At 39.4% G+C, this 20,624-nt stretch overlaps 3 protein-coding genes across 3 annotated transcripts; 2 read left to right on the top strand and 1 right to left on the bottom strand.

The window, feature by feature from the left end:
* Nucleotides 1-5,629: 5,629 nt before the first annotated feature.
* On the bottom strand, nt 5,630-10,820 carry commd5 (COMM domain containing 5). The gene is made up of 7 exons (XM_020082706.2): nt 10,668-10,820; nt 10,237-10,397; nt 9,659-9,687; nt 9,511-9,561; nt 9,168-9,263; nt 8,655-8,730; nt 5,630-6,371 (listed from the first exon to the last, which is right to left on the bottom strand). The coding sequence occupies exons 1-7, from the start codon at nt 10,777-10,779 to the stop codon at nt 6,270-6,272; spliced, it is 627 nt and encodes a 208-aa protein (XP_019938265.1). The 5' UTR covers nt 10,780-10,820; the 3' UTR covers nt 5,630-6,269.
* Nucleotides 10,821-10,904: 84 nt separating this feature from the next.
* On the top strand, nt 10,905-18,229 carry fam199x (family with sequence similarity 199, X-linked). The gene is made up of 8 exons (XM_020082693.2): nt 10,905-11,041; nt 12,372-12,550; nt 13,840-14,059; nt 14,217-14,375; nt 14,549-14,710; nt 15,030-15,213; nt 15,339-15,442; nt 15,895-18,229. The coding sequence occupies exons 2-8, from the start codon at nt 12,384-12,386 to the stop codon at nt 16,066-16,068; spliced, it is 1,170 nt and encodes a 389-aa protein (XP_019938252.1). The 5' UTR covers nt 10,905-11,041; nt 12,372-12,383; the 3' UTR covers nt 16,069-18,229.
* An 8-nt stretch (nt 18,230-18,237) lies between these two features.
* smim19 (small integral membrane protein 19) lies at nt 18,238-20,401 on the top strand. Its single transcript, XM_020080620.2, has 3 exons — nt 18,238-18,962; nt 19,140-19,264; nt 19,939-20,401. Exons 1-3 carry the CDS (start codon nt 18,844-18,846, stop codon nt 20,010-20,012), a joined length of 318 nt encoding a protein of 105 aa, XP_019936179.1. The 5' UTR covers nt 18,238-18,843; the 3' UTR covers nt 20,013-20,401.
* The last annotated feature ends 223 nt before the right edge of the window (nt 20,402-20,624 follow it).

Here is a 20,624-nt window from a genome sequence, read left to right on the forward strand (position 1 = left end):
GGGGCTGGAGGGACCCCGCTGAGTAACCACCTTATTCATTTGTACTACTTTAATACTACATTATACTGCATTCTGGAGCTTCAGTCTGTCTGTGGTGGATCAGAGATTTTATCAAAATCAGGGGCCATAAAGGGGCCACAATTTACACAGAGGGGCCAATTATATGTCCAGCATCTGTGCACGACTCCCGATTCAGTAAGATGCACATGTGACGTAGTTCCTTATAGTCATTACTCCATTTTGAAAATGAGTCCTGGTTCTCATTACATAAGGTACTTCAAAAAGATTAGAAATAAATTGTTATAGTGTTTTGTATTGTTAGTAAGTGACTACTGAGAGGACAGAGGAACTGCAGAGGCTCATTAGATTTCAGCAGGGGCCACTGGATCCCTCCCTGTGACTTTGTCAATATATGTGATCATTGACATTAACATGTGGTCAGGACCATTGTCAGATTTACGGCAATTATCACATTTGTACGATAATTTAGTTGTTGTATGATGTACAATCAATAATACCAAAATTCCCATCCTGTAGGAAAATGCCAGTGACAGTGCTCAGGGTCTGTGTTTACGCTTGTTGATGTATATGATCATCTGTCGTCTTCTTATGTGATGTCATCCTAGCCCATACTTGTTCATCTAAACATTCGCTATATGAAAGTATTAGTTAGTAGTAGTTAGTTAAAATGAAGCAACATTTTTGCTGGGGTCAAGCTGAAAGAGTTGTCGGCTAGGTTGTAAAACTGTCCAGGGTGAGCTGTTCCAAAAGTATGTGGTACAATTATTGACCTGTGACTGTGGACTTATACAAGCATTCACTTCCTGCTTCACCTCATTTACTTACACAAGACACAATAGCAATAACATGATCTGCAGAATGCTGCTATGAGTCACCTGTTACATGAGGGTTTATTCATCATGATTAATTCACATGCTCTTGGAAAACCTGAACTCACATTAGGGCAAATAGCATTTTGAGGATGGTGTATGTTTTGAGGACAGTTTACATGGGTTTCCATATGCTGCAATGTTAGGGATTGAATGAGCGTTGAGGGTCAAAATGACCCTGGCCTGGGCCAGAGAAAAAACAGGGTCATGCTCTGACACTATTATCAACAAACAATGTTGATTTAGTTTGTATTGCAGTCAGAAAAAGCACTCAGTTTTAGCAACCAAGATAAACTCAAGCCTGTCCAGACAGAAATCAGTGAGAATATCTTCTGTTGTGCAGCAGCGACTGTGTGGTATCTGCACCCAACTTCACAGCCTATGCTCTATCACAGACTATGCCCTGAGCATTCGTCACAGCGTTTTCCTTCTTCTGGATTGAGTTGGTACAGTACCTCTGGTACAGCACACAGGAGACCGAGCTCAGGGGCTTTCAGCTGTCACAGGGCTTTTAACCAAGTCGATGCTGCCTTTAAGTCACAGAGCAGTCTACAGAGGATCGCACTGTTTCAGCACAACTATTATGTTTTAAGCACCTAGAGTAAAAATGAAATAATGTGAGGCCTATTATACATAATGACTGATAAGATAAATGAGTATATTGTGATATACAGCATATAAGGCAGTGAATAATAATGAGTGCTTAATGACATATAGTTACACATACTATAAATACTAATAAGTAATTCATGGTATCAATGAAAATAATAAAGGATGTGAAGGTTTGATAATGCAAAGATTATCACAACATATTTAATCTCGTGGGCAGAGACTGGCACAGAGTTGGAACATAATAAGCTGTCAAAATAACAAGCTAAAATGAGGCTGTGAATTCACTTAGTATTTGAATAATATTGCTGTGTTTTTACAGTAAATCACACTGTGCGCATCTTGTGTATACGCAGACTCCCTGTAAGGCTAGAATTAGAAGTAGGTTATGCTTAAGGGGTCATAGTTTAATTATTAGTTAAGGTATTGTCCTACAGAGGCGTCTGACACTAGACCACACAGTATTATTAGCTCTGCTTAAAGCCTATCAGTAGTATTTCCTCCAGTCCCTAAATAAGTAGGGTTTGCTGCGGGGGTTTGCAGTGTGAGGATAGAGAGTGAGGATTACATGCTACTCTGTCCATCAGTGTCCATGTCAGTAGTAGCAGCAGCAATGCTGGTAATATAGGTCGGCCAGTCTAGCCTGTGAACTCAATCCCACACACAGACACACCCACACACTGCCGGACATACACACTGCTGCAGACAGACAGACTGACACACATCAAGAAACACACACTGACACACTTGTAAAAACAGACGGACTGACATATATGTAAATGAGGACACTCGCAGTTATGCAAGCATATAAACACAGTGGGCACACACACACTGCCATCCAGTCAGTCACTCACACACAGAAACACACACACACACACACACACACACACACACACACACACACACACACACACACACACACACACACATCAGAGATCTTCTCACACTTTGATAGTTTGTTGTGTTTGTTTCTAAATAGGTTAACAATGCAGTCCAGTCAGCTCACCAAGTGTGTGAATCTGTGTGGATATTAAATACTGGGTCAGGAACTGTAGCTCAGAGAAGTCTCTTTACTGATAAAACTATTCTTGGCCTTAAAGAATGATGGAGAGATGTATACTCATGTGATGGATTTCACCAGAGAGTTCTCTTTTCACAGTGGAAATCTCATCTTTCAGGGCTTTCATTTAAGAAGGAATGCATAAACATACAGGACTCAATTGCACGAGAGACTCAAGGTTACATGTTAGATCTTAAATCAGATTTGAACTTGTAAACATCTGAATTTGACATAGTCTATGTGCCTAAAGTCTGTATGATCGTAAGCATGATAGTGTTTTAGTGTATCTGGAAACATACAAAAGGTCTAAGGGACAGATGTCTCATTTGCAAAAACACAATTGAAGACCAAACTCAGGATGCTGAGAGAATTGGTGTTGGTGAATAACATACTCAAGAAGTAGTGCCTGTGTTTCCCTGGAAACAGTGGGAAGCCCAGAGCAAGCTCTGCTAAAACGAGTCCCAGAGACCAGATGTCTAATGTCTGCTTGTAGGACAGTCCCAACATGACCTCCGGAGCACTGATCCAGATCAAATGAACAACAATGAACTTTTATATGAACACTGAAATCTCACCTCTGTCATGCTGTTAGATCTAAATCTATATTTTTTCTCTACAGGCACAGGCTTCTCCTGTTGGACTGGCATCTCTCTTTTATATTTTATATTTCGTATTTTATATATATTTTCTTCTGTTTTTCTTTTTATATTAGTAAGCACAGTTCTTTGGTCGGGCAGTTGCAAAGTAAGAATTTCATTACCCAATAATAAACCGCTGTGTCTGTTATTGTGTATATGACAAATAAACATCTTGAATCTTGAATCTTGAATCTTGAATCTCTGCCACATGCTATCTTCTCTATGGCTGCTGTACCTACCTATACCAGAGAAGCTGGCTTTCTGTCGCCATGGACAATTTCTAGGGTCTCCAGGTGGATCAGTGCAGTACTCAGATGAAGACACACAAACATTTATTCTCCTGATGTCAAAGACAGAGTCCATATAAATATTGGTTTCACATCAGATTTTAAACATACAACGAGATGCCTGCCCTTTGTCTGATTCTTGTATTCAGCCAGTTCAAGCAGTCAAACTTTTGATGGTAAAAGGAACCATACCATTGGACAATGTTGTATTTCTCTGGATCCAGATTTTGCAAATTTCAATCTACGGATGAAATAAAAGATTCGATTTTTACTAACCTCCACCTCATAGTGGGAGCCCAGCAGGTCTCCCTCCTTTATTGGCAAGTGGACTGGGGGAGGACAAGATGAGGTGGACACAACATGAAGTCAGATGTTGTTACATAGAGCATGACACAGCCTAGCTATTGAAGATGGGAGAATCTATCAAATATCAAGAGATACAGTAGATGTCGGCAATGCACCTTGACTTTTGGTTGCCACCTGCCAATAAACCAAACTGAAGAGAAGAAGATTATTGATATTATTAAAAGCTAAAAAGGGAAATTGAAAAGCATGGAGTGGAAGAACTGAGTTTAGAAATAGTATTTAGTTTTGGAATAGGGAGTATGCTCCATTATCTGAAAGAGACAGGATTGGACAAAATAATTTCATATGACCGAGATAACTTTGATTCAAACTCCAAAACAATTGGTTGCCACCTGGTATTAGACCGAACGAAGAGGAAGAAAAACAAGAAGAACAAAAAGAAGATCAACGTGTCTAATGTAAAAATGACAGATGTAACTGAACAGATCCATGTAGTCACAAACTTAAATCACTCATCTATCAAATGTAACTTCATAAGTGCAAGTCACTGTTGTTTAGGCCAAGACATGCAGTGAAATGTCTAAGGAGCTGTCAGACAGAAGAAAATGAATAAAAGTTTAATGTTCACTGAGAAATTATGGCTGATGAGTCGCCCCTGTAACTTTTTTAATTAAACAGAGCGCTTAGTTGCAATAAAAAGTAAGTATTCAGTGTTTGTGTGTGGGTGTGTGGTAAGTATTTTTGTTTCCCCATATGAGGCTAAGTGCTTCTTTGGTTATAAATCAAAGTGGTTTGGATCTGAGTGGATAAGACAAGACCTCCTTTGTTTCCTTGAAGCAAATAAAGAAAGGAGGTTTCATACTTTGTATTGACCCTCAAGCAGTTAAAGTCCAGTAAACACAAAGTTAATAGAAAACAGTCATTTTTTAGCCATGAAGAAGTAAACTGACTTACAGCTTTCCTGCACCAGTGGAAGGAAATTAAGTCTTGACACTAAAGAAAACTTTTGGGTTCCTGTCTGTAAAGAAACAGGTCGGCACAAACTGATACTGCACCCTCTGATGCATCATTAGGACAATGCTGTACTGTGTGAGTTATCACTGTGTTATCATGATGAGACAAAGACAGACTGGTTTTTCTGTGGTTCATCCAAGAGCAAGATAATGAGAAAAACCAGACGGAGCTTCTTATGATGTGGTGCAGCAGTCTGCAGGTTTAAATCTCATGGAGCTGGTTTGAGATGAACTGGACACAAGATGAAAGCAAAGCAAAACTGAAAGTGGAAACGGTGTTGGGTTGAAGTTTCATTTTAAGATTAATTTAAGTTGTAAAGATTCCCCCTCTCCTCTTTCTAAAAGTACTCATTTGTTCTATAATTTCAGATACACAGAGGTATTACCCTGCTGTATTGAATTGTCGGTATCAATTGGAAAACAGGTGTCGTCAAATGTTTGCACAGTTATCACAAATAAATTTGGTTTTTAAGAGTTTACTTTTTTTTCTTTAAAATTTCAAACCAATTTTACAGATTCCAAATTTGAATTCATACCCTACAGGTGTCCAGATTCTAAAGTACCTTTATTCCAGTGAATAACCACATTATTTACTGTTACTTTTTAAAATCCACAGTAAATATTATTCAATAGGAATTTAACATTTAACAATTTTTTTCATAAAATATAAATGTAAGACATTTATCCTGGAGGAAATTGCAATTTCAATAAAGATTTTACAGTTCACCCTGAGAGACACACAGATATTATTTGTTACTTCACTCAAAACAACAAATGTGAACCTGAAGGCGGTGCCAACATTATCATCAAAGCACATAATCTGTTCTTTGCAAAGACAATAACACATATTTTTTATTAGATAAATGTGGCTGCAGAGGTTAACATTCTTGATGTTATCATTGAAAACACATTAAAAAAAACAGGACAACCATTGTCCTCATTTTACTTTTTATACAACACTGGTTTTGCTCTGTCCCAGGTATAAAAACATGAAAAAACAATCAGTGTTTGTCCTTTCAGGAGCATGTCAACAAGATGTCCAGTCTAAAACAACAGATCACATGACACCTGTCTAAGTGGCCAAGTAAGAGTGTCTAAGATTTAATTTGGCTGCACTCATGTGTTGACACAATGGAGCTTTGCACCCGTCTCAAATATACTGATGAGTTAACTGAATCATGGAAATTTAAAGCATTAACAACCAAAGTCAAGAAAACAAAGGATACAGTTTATAGATTTGTTTTCACACAGGTTGAAACAGAAAAAAGCCTTGTCTTTATTCATGTGGTGCAGCCTGATGAGGATCCAGCCCGCTCTGTTCTTATTAGTTGACACTGACAGTCAGGTATGTTGGATGCGAATGCTTTCAAAGCATATGAGTGTGTGTGTAAAGTACATTTCCACTAAATCTCATAAACGTCAAGTAGAAAAAAGGGTTTGATTTCCTAAAACCCCAGCATGGTGCATTAGTCTTGGATTTTGAGAATGCTCCTCTTCTCCAGATTGTTCATCTCTTTGAGAATTAACGCCACGTTGTAACGGAGCTCCTGGAACTTAGACACAGGCACCTGATAGGGAAAAAAACAAATCACTGTCAATGTCACACAAACAGTTATGTGGCCAAGATAAAGCTGACAAAAAAGAGCAATAAAAACCGTACATAAAGGAATTTTTGATCATCCTCACACATTGCATCTGTACACTATTTGGAGAATAGACCCGTCGCGTTCTACACATTCTCTCTTCTTTCAAAGCAATATCCAAGGTCAGGTTATAGATAAAGGGCCAACCAGCAGTGCATAGTAGTGTCTACGCTAAGAGACTTTCATATCTAACTCAGATGCCACAGACAGAGAGGCATCACCTCCAACTCTTTTGCGTATGACACCAGTGGCAGGACGTCAGGACACAACTTGATTTAGGAATGCGTGGTTTAGGCTTAACTGTCCAATAGGATGTGACCACCTACGTGTAACATAGAGAGTGACAGCAATTCTAGCCTTTCATGGATGTGCTGTTATTATATTTCTATGATGACAAAGACAACTCAGTCGCGATGACAGGACAGCCATTCTAGAGATGTTTGTAGTTCCAGAAAATCTGAAAGGCCTTGAACATCAGAGTAGACGATTCATGGCAGTGACTCTGCCTTCTCTACATGATGAGAGCAGTTTTTACAACAGCAACATATTCTACTCTAACAAGCAAAAGGTTTTACTTATAGCAGCTATAATTCATGGTCCTCTCATCCTTGTGTTAAAGCATAAAGCAGAGTGTCAGTCATCATATGTTTGAATCTGTCTTTGTGACACATCTGACCGTTAAAACTGAGGCCATTAAAAGGAGCAGCAGTGATCTCTTCTGTCAGTTTTTTGTGATTACAGCAGAATATATCGGTTATTCAGACTCAAGAAGAGATCCTGAGAGACACATATCAGGTAGAGATAAAGTCCATCAATAGAATCTGCGGATGCTGTTGCTCCTAATCTTCTAATCCCACTGGGATCTGATTATGTAACTGCAGCACTAGGTTCAACGCAGAAGCAGAAGTCCTCATTCTTGTTTCTGTCCACATTAGTAACTTTCTTTGAAAACAGTTGAGTGTCTAATCGTGCTTCTATTTTACAATTACGAGGCAGGTATATTGTGGCAGGAGTATGGCGCCCCCTGTTGAGCCTATATTTTACTAATTTTGTGGAAGATGTATCAACAGCTTTCATCAGACATCACCAATTATTTGTTATAAGTACATGTACATTGTTACCATAGAAGTTACAAATGTTATGATTATAATTATATGGTTTGTGCTATTTTTTTTATACAGAAAATCAACAATCTCTTGGAAAAAATAAGGTCACATTGCTCTCAGTTGTTATTCCTGTGATATAATTTGAATTAATAGTTTTGTATGAACAGAGAGAAGACATGTGGCCAGGGTTTCAGGCTGTATAACTTTGACTTCAAGAGGTTTCTAGATTTTTCCTTCAGTAAAAAAAGTTGATTTTCCAGGAGAAAGAACAGCTGTGTATTATATTCTGCTAGCTTCTATTTTTACATTATGATCATATACTGCACATAAACAAAGACACACTGTTTAAATATATGTCTGCAATAATCTGTGAAATACTGGTTTTAGGTTAGGCTGCTGTTTATAGAGGTTACTTATTTTTTACAATTTGATCATATTATGTAAGAACTGAAACTGACCTACATTAGTCCACTGGCTAGTAACCCACTTCTTTCTATGAACAGGCTGAAGATAAACTTGGAACACACGCACACACATTGCACTGCAGAGCTGCCATTGGCCATGGGGATAAACATGACCATGTATTAAATACCTATGGGTTTCTGAAAGTCCAACTTAAGACAGTTCTAATGCAAACTGGAATCTACTGAACACTCATTGAAATCAGGTAGTTGTAGTGGAAACCCCCAGAGAGAGAGGGAGAGAGGGGGAGGGAGAGGAGGTTAAAAGCTTCCACAGGTCTTAGAGCCAATAAATTACAAAAGTCTTCTCGAAGTGGGTCAAAGGAATTGAGAGTAGTCAGCATGACTTAGGTAAAATGTGGTTTAATGTTTAGGTGACCAATGGAAGTTGTGATGTGGTTCCATGAAAAATTAACTTTTTGGACATGTAGTATGTATGGTGTGGTAAATGGTTAAATACAGTCTACTATGAATGAACTACACAGTGTTAACTAATCTCTCACAAACGTGCCTGTTTTAAAAGGTCTGAGTCTCCAGAAACATCTTCCATCTGCTCACATCATTTCTATCAGACTCTGCATAAACTGACAATGAAAACAGGATGAATATATTGTAAAGAAACATATCATTTGTTTATGTACCTCAAAGCGACTTAAACTCCCGTCTGACAGTTTCATCTGCATCAGTACAGAAGGCTGCAGAGCCCTGGATAAAGAGCTGGAGAGACAGAAAAATATCCACTTCATTACACTGAGACCAAATCTACTTCACCTTCTAACTATAAAACTGGACAATACACAAACATTTTGGTCACATCTTGGATGTTCAAGGTGTTTTTCTGAGGTGCTTCTACACAGCGTTGTCCAAACATCAACTGTCAATAAAGTGATGTTTGCAGTTCTGTACGATTTTATCGGTTAGATGTGTCTGATTTTCAATAAAAGTTACTAAGGTGTATAAATATCAGACACTGGAAACATTAGACACCTCATACTCTGTAAGACAGATTATTAAAAAAATAAAACAAATAAAAATTACATAAGTATGTTATGTCATTCAAAGTTATTCAGACATTTTGCTGAAAAGGTTCTGACAATTGTTATGAATACATTTCTCAGGATACAGTGTTTTCTCTCCACCTCAGTATATATTACCTTGTAGAAATGGCGACATCCACTCTCCATTTAAAGTCTTCTATTGTGGGTAGGTGAGGATCATTCTGGGAGGTCGCAGCCTCTAGAGCTGTACGTCTACAAATACAAAGAGAGATTGAAATCATAACATCTATCAACAGCAGCAGTTCAGATATTGATGGACAAATATCTGATGTCAATATGCTGTGCCAGAGGTCATTCATGTAATGATAACTCCAACACTGACTAATCCAGTTTAAGGTACGATAAAAAAATCTTTCCTCTTTACTGCATTAATAGTCTATTGAGTTCTGTGGGCAGAAAACACAATAATACTGTGTTAAATTGTGTAAATTCAACATACCGATTTCCAAACACCACACTGGAGAAATCTGTGATAAAGTCTTCAGGTATCCTAATTGACAGAAATACAAACAACAAATTGTGTTATTTATGAACATGAGTGATAATCAAAAACATTAAGTGTGTAAAACAAACACTTGAAGCCTTACCTTAATTCTCTGAGATCATCTTTGAAGGCCTAAACAGGGACAAAGCAGAAACTTTAGAATTCTCTATATCAATATAAACATGTTGATTGTAAAAAACACAATTCAGTTTATAAAAGGGATGTAAATAGCATTATGTGACCTGGATACCCACACAGGTGTGGATCTAAACAGGCAGAAAGACCTGGGCAACTAAGGCCTTTAATAAAGATTTTTTAAGGAGAATGGTTTAAGACTTGATAGCAGGAGCCTAAAAATGAAGAAGCTAAACACCATTCATCCATCCCTCATTTTATTATTTTGGGCCAGTACTTTTCTCACTGTGACATGCCAAAATATGTTTTGTGAAAATGCATAAGGTGTCCATTGATAGTACGTATGCATAATAATGTTTTACACTGCACTTCATTTTATCAGGGTTCCCATGTGATACAATATCCAAACCCTGCTTATTTGAACACAGTGTAATAACAGGACACCAGTCATATCTTGTGTTAGTGAGAAAACTATGGATGATTACTGTAACCATGCTTATGGTGGTTCACTGCCTGTGATTTGCAGCGATGACCAGCAGCGCGTACCTCCTGTTTGAGTGACGACGTGGGGATGCGGATGGCCTCGGACAGAACTCTGTACATGCCGGCTACGATGTGACTCAGTCTCTCCTGTGGGATGGTGCTGCTCTCTGCTATCGCCTTCATCACATCTCGGCTGTCCTTCCCCTCCAGGGCACTGACCACAGCTGCAGGGAACATTTATTCACAGACACGTTATTTAATGATCCCCCCCCCCCCCCCCCAGTCACCAGTCTCCTCCACACAGCTGTCTGTTATCACACTAACCTATACACATATCACAGATTAGCAGTAAAGCATGTTTAATTAAGCAACTAATTAAAAGTCAGTTGATTTGACATTATATTTATATCCACACACATGCTATATAAAGCTGTTAAAGTGTGTGATGATGTAACATTAAACACGAGCAGCTGGATCAGAGGACTAGCTTGTACCTTTCAGTATTCTTCTGAACATCTCGTGATCCACATCCTTCAGGTTTTTCGACATAGACTCAATTTCCGGTGGTATCCTGCCTCCTAGAAAGCTGAGGTCTCTGGAGGCCATGACTAAGCACACACTAGTTCACGAAGACACACAGAAAACAGGGAGGATACAGAGGACATTCACAGTAGAAGAAGAGCTGTCTTCTTCTTCTGCTTCTTCTTCTGCTTCTCTTCTGTTTATGTTACAGCTTCCGCCTCCAGGTCACATGACGCGCGCCTCGCTCGCTCCCGGCAGTCTCGCGGTGACGGCGCCGATCAGCGACTGAGGAGAAAGGATTTGCAAATGGAGGCAGCGGAGACGTTTTCCCTCTGAACGAGAAAAGGTGCGTTTTTACAACACACGCAGCTTCTTCGTTACAACTCCGACGTGTTTGCGGAGCACTGAGGTTTGTCATCGCGCGGAAAACATGAGTTTGACGTCGTTCTGCGACTCGGTAAAGGCTGCGTGGACGTTTGTAGCGTTAGCATCGAGCTAACGCTGTTAGCGTGTGTTGTTTTGTTTTTTTTGGCTAAGCTAACTGTTTGTTTTTGCTGAACACGATAATCTGTAATTTAAACTGTCACCGAATTTATGCGGACGCAAGAGAGCTTTTATTGAAAACAACTTTTTAAATTCGTATTTTAACAATCAAGAAGCTACATGAGCGATATGTTTCACATGGATCATATTCAGTGGCTGTGTAAACAATTAGCATGGACTCCGTTCACTTATCATCATCAGGGGTTGTAATTAAACATCAGGAAGTAATATTATCAACAATGACCTTTAGACGTGGTCAGCTATAAAATTGTTAATTAACAGTTTGCTGATATTTATATATTTTATGAAAGACAGTTTTACATACAGACATTTTGTTGCTCATTTTCCCACCTGTCATAGTTAATAACTACGAGTAATAAACAATGACACGCTCACACATGAAGGACGAGTCCATTGAAGTCCATTCATTGAGAAGTTGTTTATATATTTAATGAATGTGGCTCACTTTAAGAGTTTAATAAGGTGTTAGGGCAGTTTGGGCCAAAGTGGTCGGAAACTGAGTTATGTGTGAATTATTCTAAAATAAACTCAAAATAAACAGGTGTAAAAGTTCCTGACAAGTGTATTACTGAATTGTGAAAAATAAAAATTGTGTGATGTATTTTGCCTGAATCTTTTCAAAATCTGCTTTACAGGAATATGTTTTAAATCTGAAACTTATTCGGATGCTTTATGACAGCTACATGAAGAGAACATCATTATTAACACAGTTTAACATTCATGTTGACCATGCAAAGCTTATTTCTCCACTCTGTACCAATGCAACATTTGTTAAGATTTAAGTTTTGTGGTCATTTAGCTAGCTAACGTTTGTTGAAACCTGTCACAAAGTCACAAATGTAGAATATTACCACTTTTTCATTTGTCCATAGTTAACAAACACATTTGTCTACAACCTGCACCTAATTTAGTGAAAAATAACAATGAGCAGAGTCATGGACACAGTAACCTATCAATACAATAACCTTGCAGCGGATACATAATTACTTTGATGAAGTTTATGGTGAGAGTGTACAAGGTCTGTTTATTCAGCTTTAATGTAACAATTGAGGCTGGAGCTGTATTGAATGTTTCCCTGTTATTTGTGTCTAATGTTTGTCTTTCTGTGTCAGGTGCATCTGACCATGTCTGAATCACTGTATGAGAAGTTTTTGGCCCCAGAGGAGCCGTTCCCTCTCCTCTCCCAAAGAGCCAACCTCAGTGATGTGGGAACCCTGGACGTCAGTGACTTTGGCTGTCAGCTCTCATCTTGTCACAGAACAGATCCTCTACACCGCTTCAACAGTAACAGGCAAGTAGACATTGTGTTCTGGCTGATTCACACATATGTGTCACCTTTCCCTGAGGTAAACCAAAACTGTCAGGTGAAACATGCAGTGGTGATGTGTAAGAAGATGCCATTGTTTTGGAATTTAACTGAAGGTGTTGACCTCTATGGTCAGGTAAAATATCCTGTGGCTCAAAATCTGGACCAAACACAAACTGCTGCAGGATGTGCAGCTGCAACTGTTGATGTTCACCTTGCCTTGCTATTGTTGAATGTCAATGTGCTGGCTAAGTAGCATGTTTCCTGGCTGACCAATGTATGGTTCTATTTTTACCTCCTAGAACTACTGCAAAACACTCATTGCTTATACAATAAAATACAAAGAAACATGCTTCCACAAACAAAAACTTTACCATACCTCTTGCCACTATGAAATGAGTAACAATATTTGGAATACAGTTAAAGATTACAGCCTGAAAATCTGCATCATAATTATAATCACATATTTCACTGAAAATTGCTGCCCTAGTAAAATGTGGATAAAAGTATCATTTTATTCTCTTGTTTTGAAGCCTTAGAGAAACCTCTAAACGTGTAGCTCTAAATCCTGAGTGTATTGAAATATTGCACACAATGAGTCCACATCTATATTTTTATATATCCTCCGAGGTAAACTCTATTGACATTGTTAGAATATGTTTGGATGTTCAGATGTTTGGATCTCTTTGAACAAGTTTCCTTATCTTGTTTGTACTGCACTTTGTCTCTGGAAGATTTTCAGAAGGATTTTCAGAAATGAGTCATTGCACTGCGTGTTGGTGTAGCTGGAAGGGTATTGTTTTTGCTCGTGTGTGTATGTGCGAGCATGTGGGTGTGCTTGGACAAAATAACAGATGGATTTTCACCAAACTTGGAGGGAATATTACTTCAGTGGGTGTTTTCAGATAATTAACTTTTGAAGCTGAGTGGTCAAAGGTCAAGAAATACATTGTCCGTTAAACACATTTTCTAAGACATCTTTGCAAACAATGGAGAAACAATCAAGATCTTGTATTGATCAGAAAATCATTCCCCATAATATGATATGTGAGAAGTGATGCCATGGAGAAGTCACAGTAAAGTAAAATAAATAAAAAAGAGATTTTGAGGTATCCCTGCTTCCTATATAACTATAGCGATGACCTTTAGGCTTATAGACTGAAAAATGATTCATGATCATATGGTAGCAATGACATGATCATCATGACATCACTACAAAGTCACTCCTACTGTGTTTTTCATTAACTTTGAAATCCCCTCATTGTTCTCTGCAGATGGAACCTCACTTCCCGTGGAACGAGTGTTGCCAGCTCAGAGTGCAGTGAGGAGCTCTTCTCCTCTGTGTCTGTGGGGGACCAGGAGGACTGCTATTCCCTTCTAGATGACCAGGAACTAACATCGCTGGACTTGTTTCCAGAGGGCAGTGTTTGCAGCGACGTCTCCTCCTCCATCAGCACCTATTGGGACTGGTCTGACAGCGAGTTTGAGTGGCAGGTTGGTTATTATCAGGCCTTCTGGTCAGTTTACAAGTGATTTTTGCTATTTGTTTGGACTTTGATATGAAAGTGATTGATCTGATTAAATTCAAACATTAACTGGAAGTCTTTTCTTATCAGTCTTTCTTCTCCACATCTCTCTGTTGTCATTTCAGTTGCCAGGAAGTGACATTGCCAGTGGCAGTGATGTCCTCTCTGACATCATCCCAAGTGTGCCAAGTTCCCCTTGTTTGTTTTCCAAGAGAAAGCCGAAGTCCCACCCTCATCGTAACCTGGATGAACTACCTTGGAGTGCCATGACCAACGATGAACAGGTAAACAAAGTCAAACACAGCGACTGCAGAGTTCAGAATTAACAACGATCAAACTGAAAACCTCACTCAAGCTACTAGCTTACTTCTCTGCAGGGTTATAAACAGACAATAAAGCCTGGACAAGAGCAGCAAAATTCAAACCTGTGTGTGTGTGTGTGTGTCACCACTTGTAGGTGGAGTACATCGAGTACCTGAGTCGGAAGGTCAGCACAGAGATGGGCCTCAGAGAACAGCTGGACATCATCAAAATCATCGACCCATGCGCTCAGATCTCTCCCACCGACAGCGAGTTCATCATCGAGCTCAACTGTCTCACAGACGAGAAACTCAAACAGGTGGGCAGTGATCATTAAACACAAAAACACTTTCCCAATACTGAGTAACTGCACCAATACACAAAACAGTTCTTTCACGCAAAACGTTCAAGAAAAAAATTGCAACCAAGTTGACAAACCAACCAATTTATAAAGTTGATCATAGGTTAAATATGTGTGTATGGATAGATAGATGTGAGCTTTTGGACTGTCTCAAGGATTCCGTTGTATGAGTTTGCTTTGTCATTATTTATTTGCAGTGAGAGAAAGGCTTGCTGCATTACGTAAGCAGGATAAAAGTGTTGAAAAGATTGATTTACGGCGAGTGTGTTGTCATCAGGTGCGTAACTACATCAGAGAGCACAGCCCCAGGCAGCGGGCCAGTAGCACCAGAGAGGGCTGGAAGAGGAGCAGTCACAGCAGCGCCAGCACCGGCGGCGTCAGCGGAGCCAGCAGCAGTAATGCCAGCATGGTCAGCTCCACCAGCTCCTCCACTTGCTCCACAGCCTCCAACTCTGTAGCAGGTGAGATGCTACCTGGTTAGCCACAAGAGGAGCCTGTTGAGTGGGAAATTTCAGATCAGAGTCAAACTTTCAGCTCTCTTTAGTTTTTCTGGTTTTAATAGTGTTTGTATTTCCTTTTGTTGCAGGTGGTACAGCCTCAGCCTGTAGTGGAAGCAGTGTTGCCAACATCAGCAGAGCTCACAGTGATGGAAACCTCTCCAGTGCTGCAGAACGTATACGAGACTCTAAAGTAAGAAACCTCTGGATAAGATCATCTATAGTTGTACAGGTGATGTGTTTATTGGGCCTAATCAGTCCATCATTTCCCCTCAAAAAACAGGGAAGAATCGCAGGGGAAGGGGTTTATTCTTCAAACTTTAAAGAGTACATTTGCCTTTAGACCTTAATATTTCTAATCCCATTGTTCCAAATACATGTGGTTTTTATTGTAACTAGGTTTGGATACCGAAATCCGGTACTTAAATCGGTCACCAGTTCCTACACGTTTGGAACCTATTGGACAGATAGGTGGGGAGGCAATCGATGATGCGTTTGGAGCTGGAGTATTTGAATGCATTGAGCACGGAAACTGTTAAATAAGTGTTAAATTATTGCAGTTTAGTATTAGTAGTATAATTTATTATGCGATTATGTTAAGGACAATTATTTTGCACTTACCAACCTCTCTCTCTGTCTTTTCAGAAACGTTCAAAGCAGCGTAAGCTCCAGCAGAAAGCCCTCCGCAAGCGGCAGCTGAAAGAGCAGCGACAGGCCCGCAAGGAGCGCCTCAGCGGACTCTTTCTGAACGAGGAGGTGCTGTCACTACGGGTGACAGAGGAGGACGACCGTGCCGACGACCTGGACATACTGATGTGACAGCAGTGAATCAGTCAGTGCTCCCTCTATGCCTGCTCTCTCAACGCCCAGCCACTGCCATAGAGCTCAGAGACCACGCTATATCCCCATCACTGCACGCATTAGCTTTGAGTAGGCTATCATAATACAGTTTTTGTTAAAAGTAATAGCTTTTAGTAGCCTTTTTGCATAGCTTGACATATTGCTTACTTATACTAGTGTTACGTGCTAGAGCTGTAACTGCTAGCTTCTGCGAGAACTACTAAGGTAGGTACAGTAATAATGCGAATGCTTTGATTAGATATTGACCTCAGTCTAACCTGCTTATAACCAGTGCTAATGTTGAAACAGCCTCGACACTCACAGATACACAGAGCTATACATTACAGTTATTTCAGCTTAATACAACATGAGGAATTGCTTATAGATGCCGAGCCAGCTTTTATCCACCGCTACTAATACAGCCACCGCTCACAGAGGGACAGATCAGGCAAGAGAAGCAGAGTTTGGCCCGAAAAGTTTACTTTTTCAGGAACTTTGTTTTTTGGGTTTGGTTTTATTTTAGCCAAAACTGTTTGTAGTGATCTTCATCTGTATCAGCCAAACTCTGCTCATCTGTATCTCTAGTTGAATCCACTGAATGTCAGGTTATAGCGGCAAAGACATTAGGAAATACAACTGTTTATACACAGTGTCTTTAAAATGATGAAGTAAAAAAAGAACAATCTCCAAATCTTCCAAATAGACTGGAGATTACGAGTTTTTCTTTGTGATGTGGAAATGGAAGTGAGCTGGTCTGTCTTTCTACCTGCTGAGTGTTGTGGTTCCATTTCACTCTCAAGGCTTAGAGGGAGCACTGAAACACTGCATGTTTAAATCGTCCCCATACCGTGTGGTCCAGTAACTAACAACTTGCATCACTTATTTGCATACCCCTGTTTAAAAAATGGCTTACCTGTATTGTAAATAAATGATAAATGACGGCTTATTTACTGCTCGCTTTCAAGTTTTCCTCAGTGATAAAGCTTTGATTTCATTTTTTCCCCTTTGTGTATATATGACAACTGAGTAATGAACTTACAGGTTGTCGTAGCTTAAAATATTTAAAGGTACAGTGTGTAGAATTTAGTGACATCTAGTGGTGAAGTTGAACATCCCTTACTTCACCCACCCCCTGTGGAAACCTCCAGTTGATATAAAAACTCAAAATGCATTTAGTTTGTCCAGTCTGGATTACTGTAAAAAAACATGGCGGCCTACGTTGAAAGGATTGCTCATGATGTGAATATACAGTATTTAAATAAAAAGGGTCTTTTCTAGAGTAAAGAAAACAATTCGTACAATTTAGATGAAACACACTAGTGAAAACATCATTACTATTATTTTATATTTAGTTGCTGCCAGTAGATCCCTTTCACCTAAATCTTACACACTGAACCTTTAATTGCCACAGGTTGTCGGCAAAAAGTCTTATTTTAGTTGTGTTTTGTCTCAAGTACTTGGTCGTCGTCTCAGACATCCTTTGAACTCTGTCTTGACCTCTTTGTTATTTTGGTTTCCTACAAGCACTCCTGCTGTGTTTGTGCCACAGATGGATTCTTGCATTTACTTCGATGAACATTCTGAATGATCTGAGTTTTACAGTTTTCTGTCCATGTGCTGTAGAGCTGGTTTGGCTTTCAGCTGGTTACTTGAGCATGTGCATCCAACATTTTAGCCAATAACTTATTTTACTCTGAAAACCAACAACAATGTGTGGATGAAGCACTAACATCTTTTGTGGAGTTATAACAATCATGCAATTTTGATATTTGTTTTTCTCCCTACCTTGTAGGAAACACTTGTAAGTTGTAACCTGACGAACCACTGCATTTATTGGACCCAACAGCCTGTTGTCCTTTATATTATGTTTTCTTTTTGTGTACTGAGCTTTGGTTCTTGTCTCTGTCTTGTGTGTACACATACTAATTACAGCGTTTAGGTTGAAAGCAGCTTTATGTATTCTGTAGTAATGAATTAGTAAAACTCTATTTTGAAAAATAAGATAATTTTAAAAGAAAAAAAAACAAGCCACAGTGTGATGCAATAAAGTAATTTGTGTACATAAGGTACCATGTAATTGCTGAAAATGAATGGTATTGAAATGATTAAACACGGTTTAAAGAACAAACTGTAAAGCTAAGGTTTTGTCAGTGTCATTGTTAGAAATATTTAATATCATCTCACCCAACACTTTTACCATCAGTATTTTAAATGTTCTGGATATTGGTTAAATCACAATGTGATATAATAGTGTCATCTGCAGGTGAGTTCTGATGACATCATCTTGAAGTGCAGCTGTGTATTTTTCTCACACGATTACATTAAATAGCAGAAGTAGGAAAGTTTCCAACGATCTGTGGAATCTAAGTCATGAATAATTAAGAGCAAAGTCAGGAACAAGAGTGTGTGGTGTAATTCATCAGACTGAATGAGCCAGACTTTTGCAGAATACTGTGTGTTAATAACGCAGAGCTCGATGACCAACCAAAAGTATTATTATTATTTGTAATATTATTATGATTCACTTTTAATGGACAACAATAAACAGAGGAGTAAACTGCATGGATCATTTCGGACTGTAGGGGGCAGTGACACGGCCTGCAGCGTGTATTTGCCGTCTCTGCAGAATAAGAAGGATGCGGAAGTGACCTCGCAGTGTTTACAGCGGCCGCCTGACTCCACAGCAGCGACAGCGAAGCTCCATGAACACAGCGTCTCTTTGTCTCCACACGCGTCTCCTCGGTGTTTGTCTCGATGGGAGCTCACGAGCCCGAGTCCCTGGACTACTCTGTGCACGAAGCCTGGAACGAGGCCACTAACGTGTACCTGCTGGTGATCCTGGTCAGCTTCGGTCTGCTCATGTACGCCAGAAAGTAAGCACGGGTTGTTCCTGCTGTTCAGCTGCAGCATCTCCTCCAGACGATCAGATCACCTGTCGATGAAATATTAGCTGCGATGTGTGTCATCACTGTCAGCGTTAGTTAAACGATCTAAACATGCTGCTATCCCTGTGCAGTGTTAATGTTTCTCCGTGTTCACGTTCAATCCAGAAACAAGAGGAAGATCATGCGCATCTTCACTCTGCCTCCCACCGTGGGCAGCAGCCCGGAGCCCAACTTCTACGACAGTCTGCAGAAGGTCCGCCTGCGGCAGCAGCTGGAGATGTACTCTCTGGGTGAGGGGCAGTGCACATCTGCACAGGAGAAGAAGAACTACTGGATTTATCAGCTCACTTTAGTGGAGGCCACAGCAGATCTGTTGACATCAGTCAGTTTGCAAAGTGTAGATTCACACATCCTTGTTAGTTCATCATTTAGAGTTAATCGTGCATCTTACCGGCTACTAGTCTCAAGAGATGTGCAAAATATTTTCTTCATTTTTTAACTTTGACTTGTTTGTCAAACTAATTGAAAGAGAAGAAAACAAAGAAAAAAACTTGTAATATTTGTTCCAGTCAATTAAAAACTTTTTCTCATAATATTATGAAATGTGGCCCTAATAATATTAAAATACTTCTACAAGGTTATGAAAAGGAAAAAAAAGAGGGATTATTCCATTGGATTATATTTCCTTGTGAGGGTCTGGAGATTGAGCGAAGCGTAAAGTACAAGTCTTCAATGTGATACAGTAATACATAAAGAAGAAGATTTTACTAACAATTATGATCCTCCACAGTTGTTGTTCCTCATTCTACTCTGGATTGTCTGTACTTTTAGTGCACTCATGTAAACACCTCATCACTGCTTGGTGTTTTTAATTCTTTTGTTTAATGCTGTAGATCTCGATCACACTGAATATCCACCTGTATCTCTGTGTGTCTTTAACTTCTCATCTCTTTTTGTCTCCTAGCCAGAAAAATGGAGCAGCAACAGCAGCAGCAACAACAAGGTCAGACAGACAGCGTGCAGCTTTCCATGGAATGACAGCAGACGAGCCCTCCTCCTCCCTGTGTGTCAGGAAAACACTCCTGTGTCTTTAAGTCATCAGGACATGGATAGGAAAGGACTTGAGCGGCTGCCATGGTCTGAGATTGTGGAAAAGACTCTTATCCTGTCCTGGTGTTGTTTCTGTTTGGCTTTTGTTTCTGCTAGATGGATGAAAACAAGCCAGAGAGCGTGACATCACACAGAGCAGTGACACAGTCTACCATGAAGAATTTGTTGCACATCAAATACAATCCTATATTTAGAGCATAGATGTTTTTTATTTGTTTGTTAGATGTTTGTAAGATATGTTTTTTGTGAAGTGGTAATTCAAATAAATTCTTATCAATTATACTCAAATGTGACAAATAAAAATAAATAAACCTAAAGTGACTTGAGTCAGATTATTTAACTATCAATCCGTTTTGTAGACTGCAGTCAGCCCTGGCCTCTGATCAGCTAAATAGTATGATGTGCTGCCTGTGCTTGTAAGATCACTTAGCTGAAGCTGTGGAGCTCTGACAGCACACTTGTCTTTGACCTTGTATTCCTACAGTTCTTGCTACACTTACTGTACATAACATGCTTGTGTAGTTTGCTTTAAGTACTTTG

This window comes from Paralichthys olivaceus, chromosome 9 (assembly GCF_024713975.1).
Source record: "Paralichthys olivaceus isolate ysfri-2021 chromosome 9, ASM2471397v2, whole genome shotgun sequence".
Lineage (NCBI taxonomy): Eukaryota > Metazoa > Chordata > Actinopteri > Pleuronectiformes > Paralichthyidae > Paralichthys > Paralichthys olivaceus.

Bases quoted from the DNA above. Each gene is read 5' to 3' on its own strand.
- fam199x (XM_020082693.2), top strand. From the start codon at position 12,384: ATGTCTGAATCACTGTATGAGAAGTTTTTGGCCCCAGAGGAGCCGTTC. The intron at 14,711-15,029 runs GTGGGCAGTGAT...TGTTGTCATCAG, and splicing joins CAGACGAGAAACTCAAACAG to GTGCGTAACTACATCAGAGA. The intron at 15,443-15,894 runs GTAAGAAACCTC...CTGTCTTTTCAG, and splicing joins AACGTATACGAGACTCTAAA to AAACGTTCAAAGCAGCGTAA.
- smim19 (XM_020080620.2), top strand. From the start codon at position 18,844: ATGGGAGCTCACGAGCCCGAGTCCCTGGACTACTCTGTGCACGAAGCC. The intron at 18,963-19,139 runs GTAAGCACGGGT...CGTTCAATCCAG, and splicing joins CTGCTCATGTACGCCAGAAA to AAACAAGAGGAAGATCATGC. The intron at 19,265-19,938 runs GTGAGGGGCAGT...TTTGTCTCCTAG, and splicing joins GCTGGAGATGTACTCTCTGG to CCAGAAAAATGGAGCAGCAA.
- commd5 (XM_020082706.2), bottom strand. From the start codon at position 10,779: ATGGCCTCCAGAGACCTCAGCTTTCTAGGAGGCAGGATACCACCGGAA. The intron at 9,562-9,658 runs GTAAGGCTTCAA...TCTGTCAATTAG, and splicing joins GATGATCTCAGAGAATTAAG to GATACCTGAAGACTTTATCA. The intron at 8,731-9,167 runs GTAATATATACT...CTGTCTCTCCAG, and splicing joins GATGTCGCCATTTCTACAAG to CTCTTTATCCAGGGCTCTGC.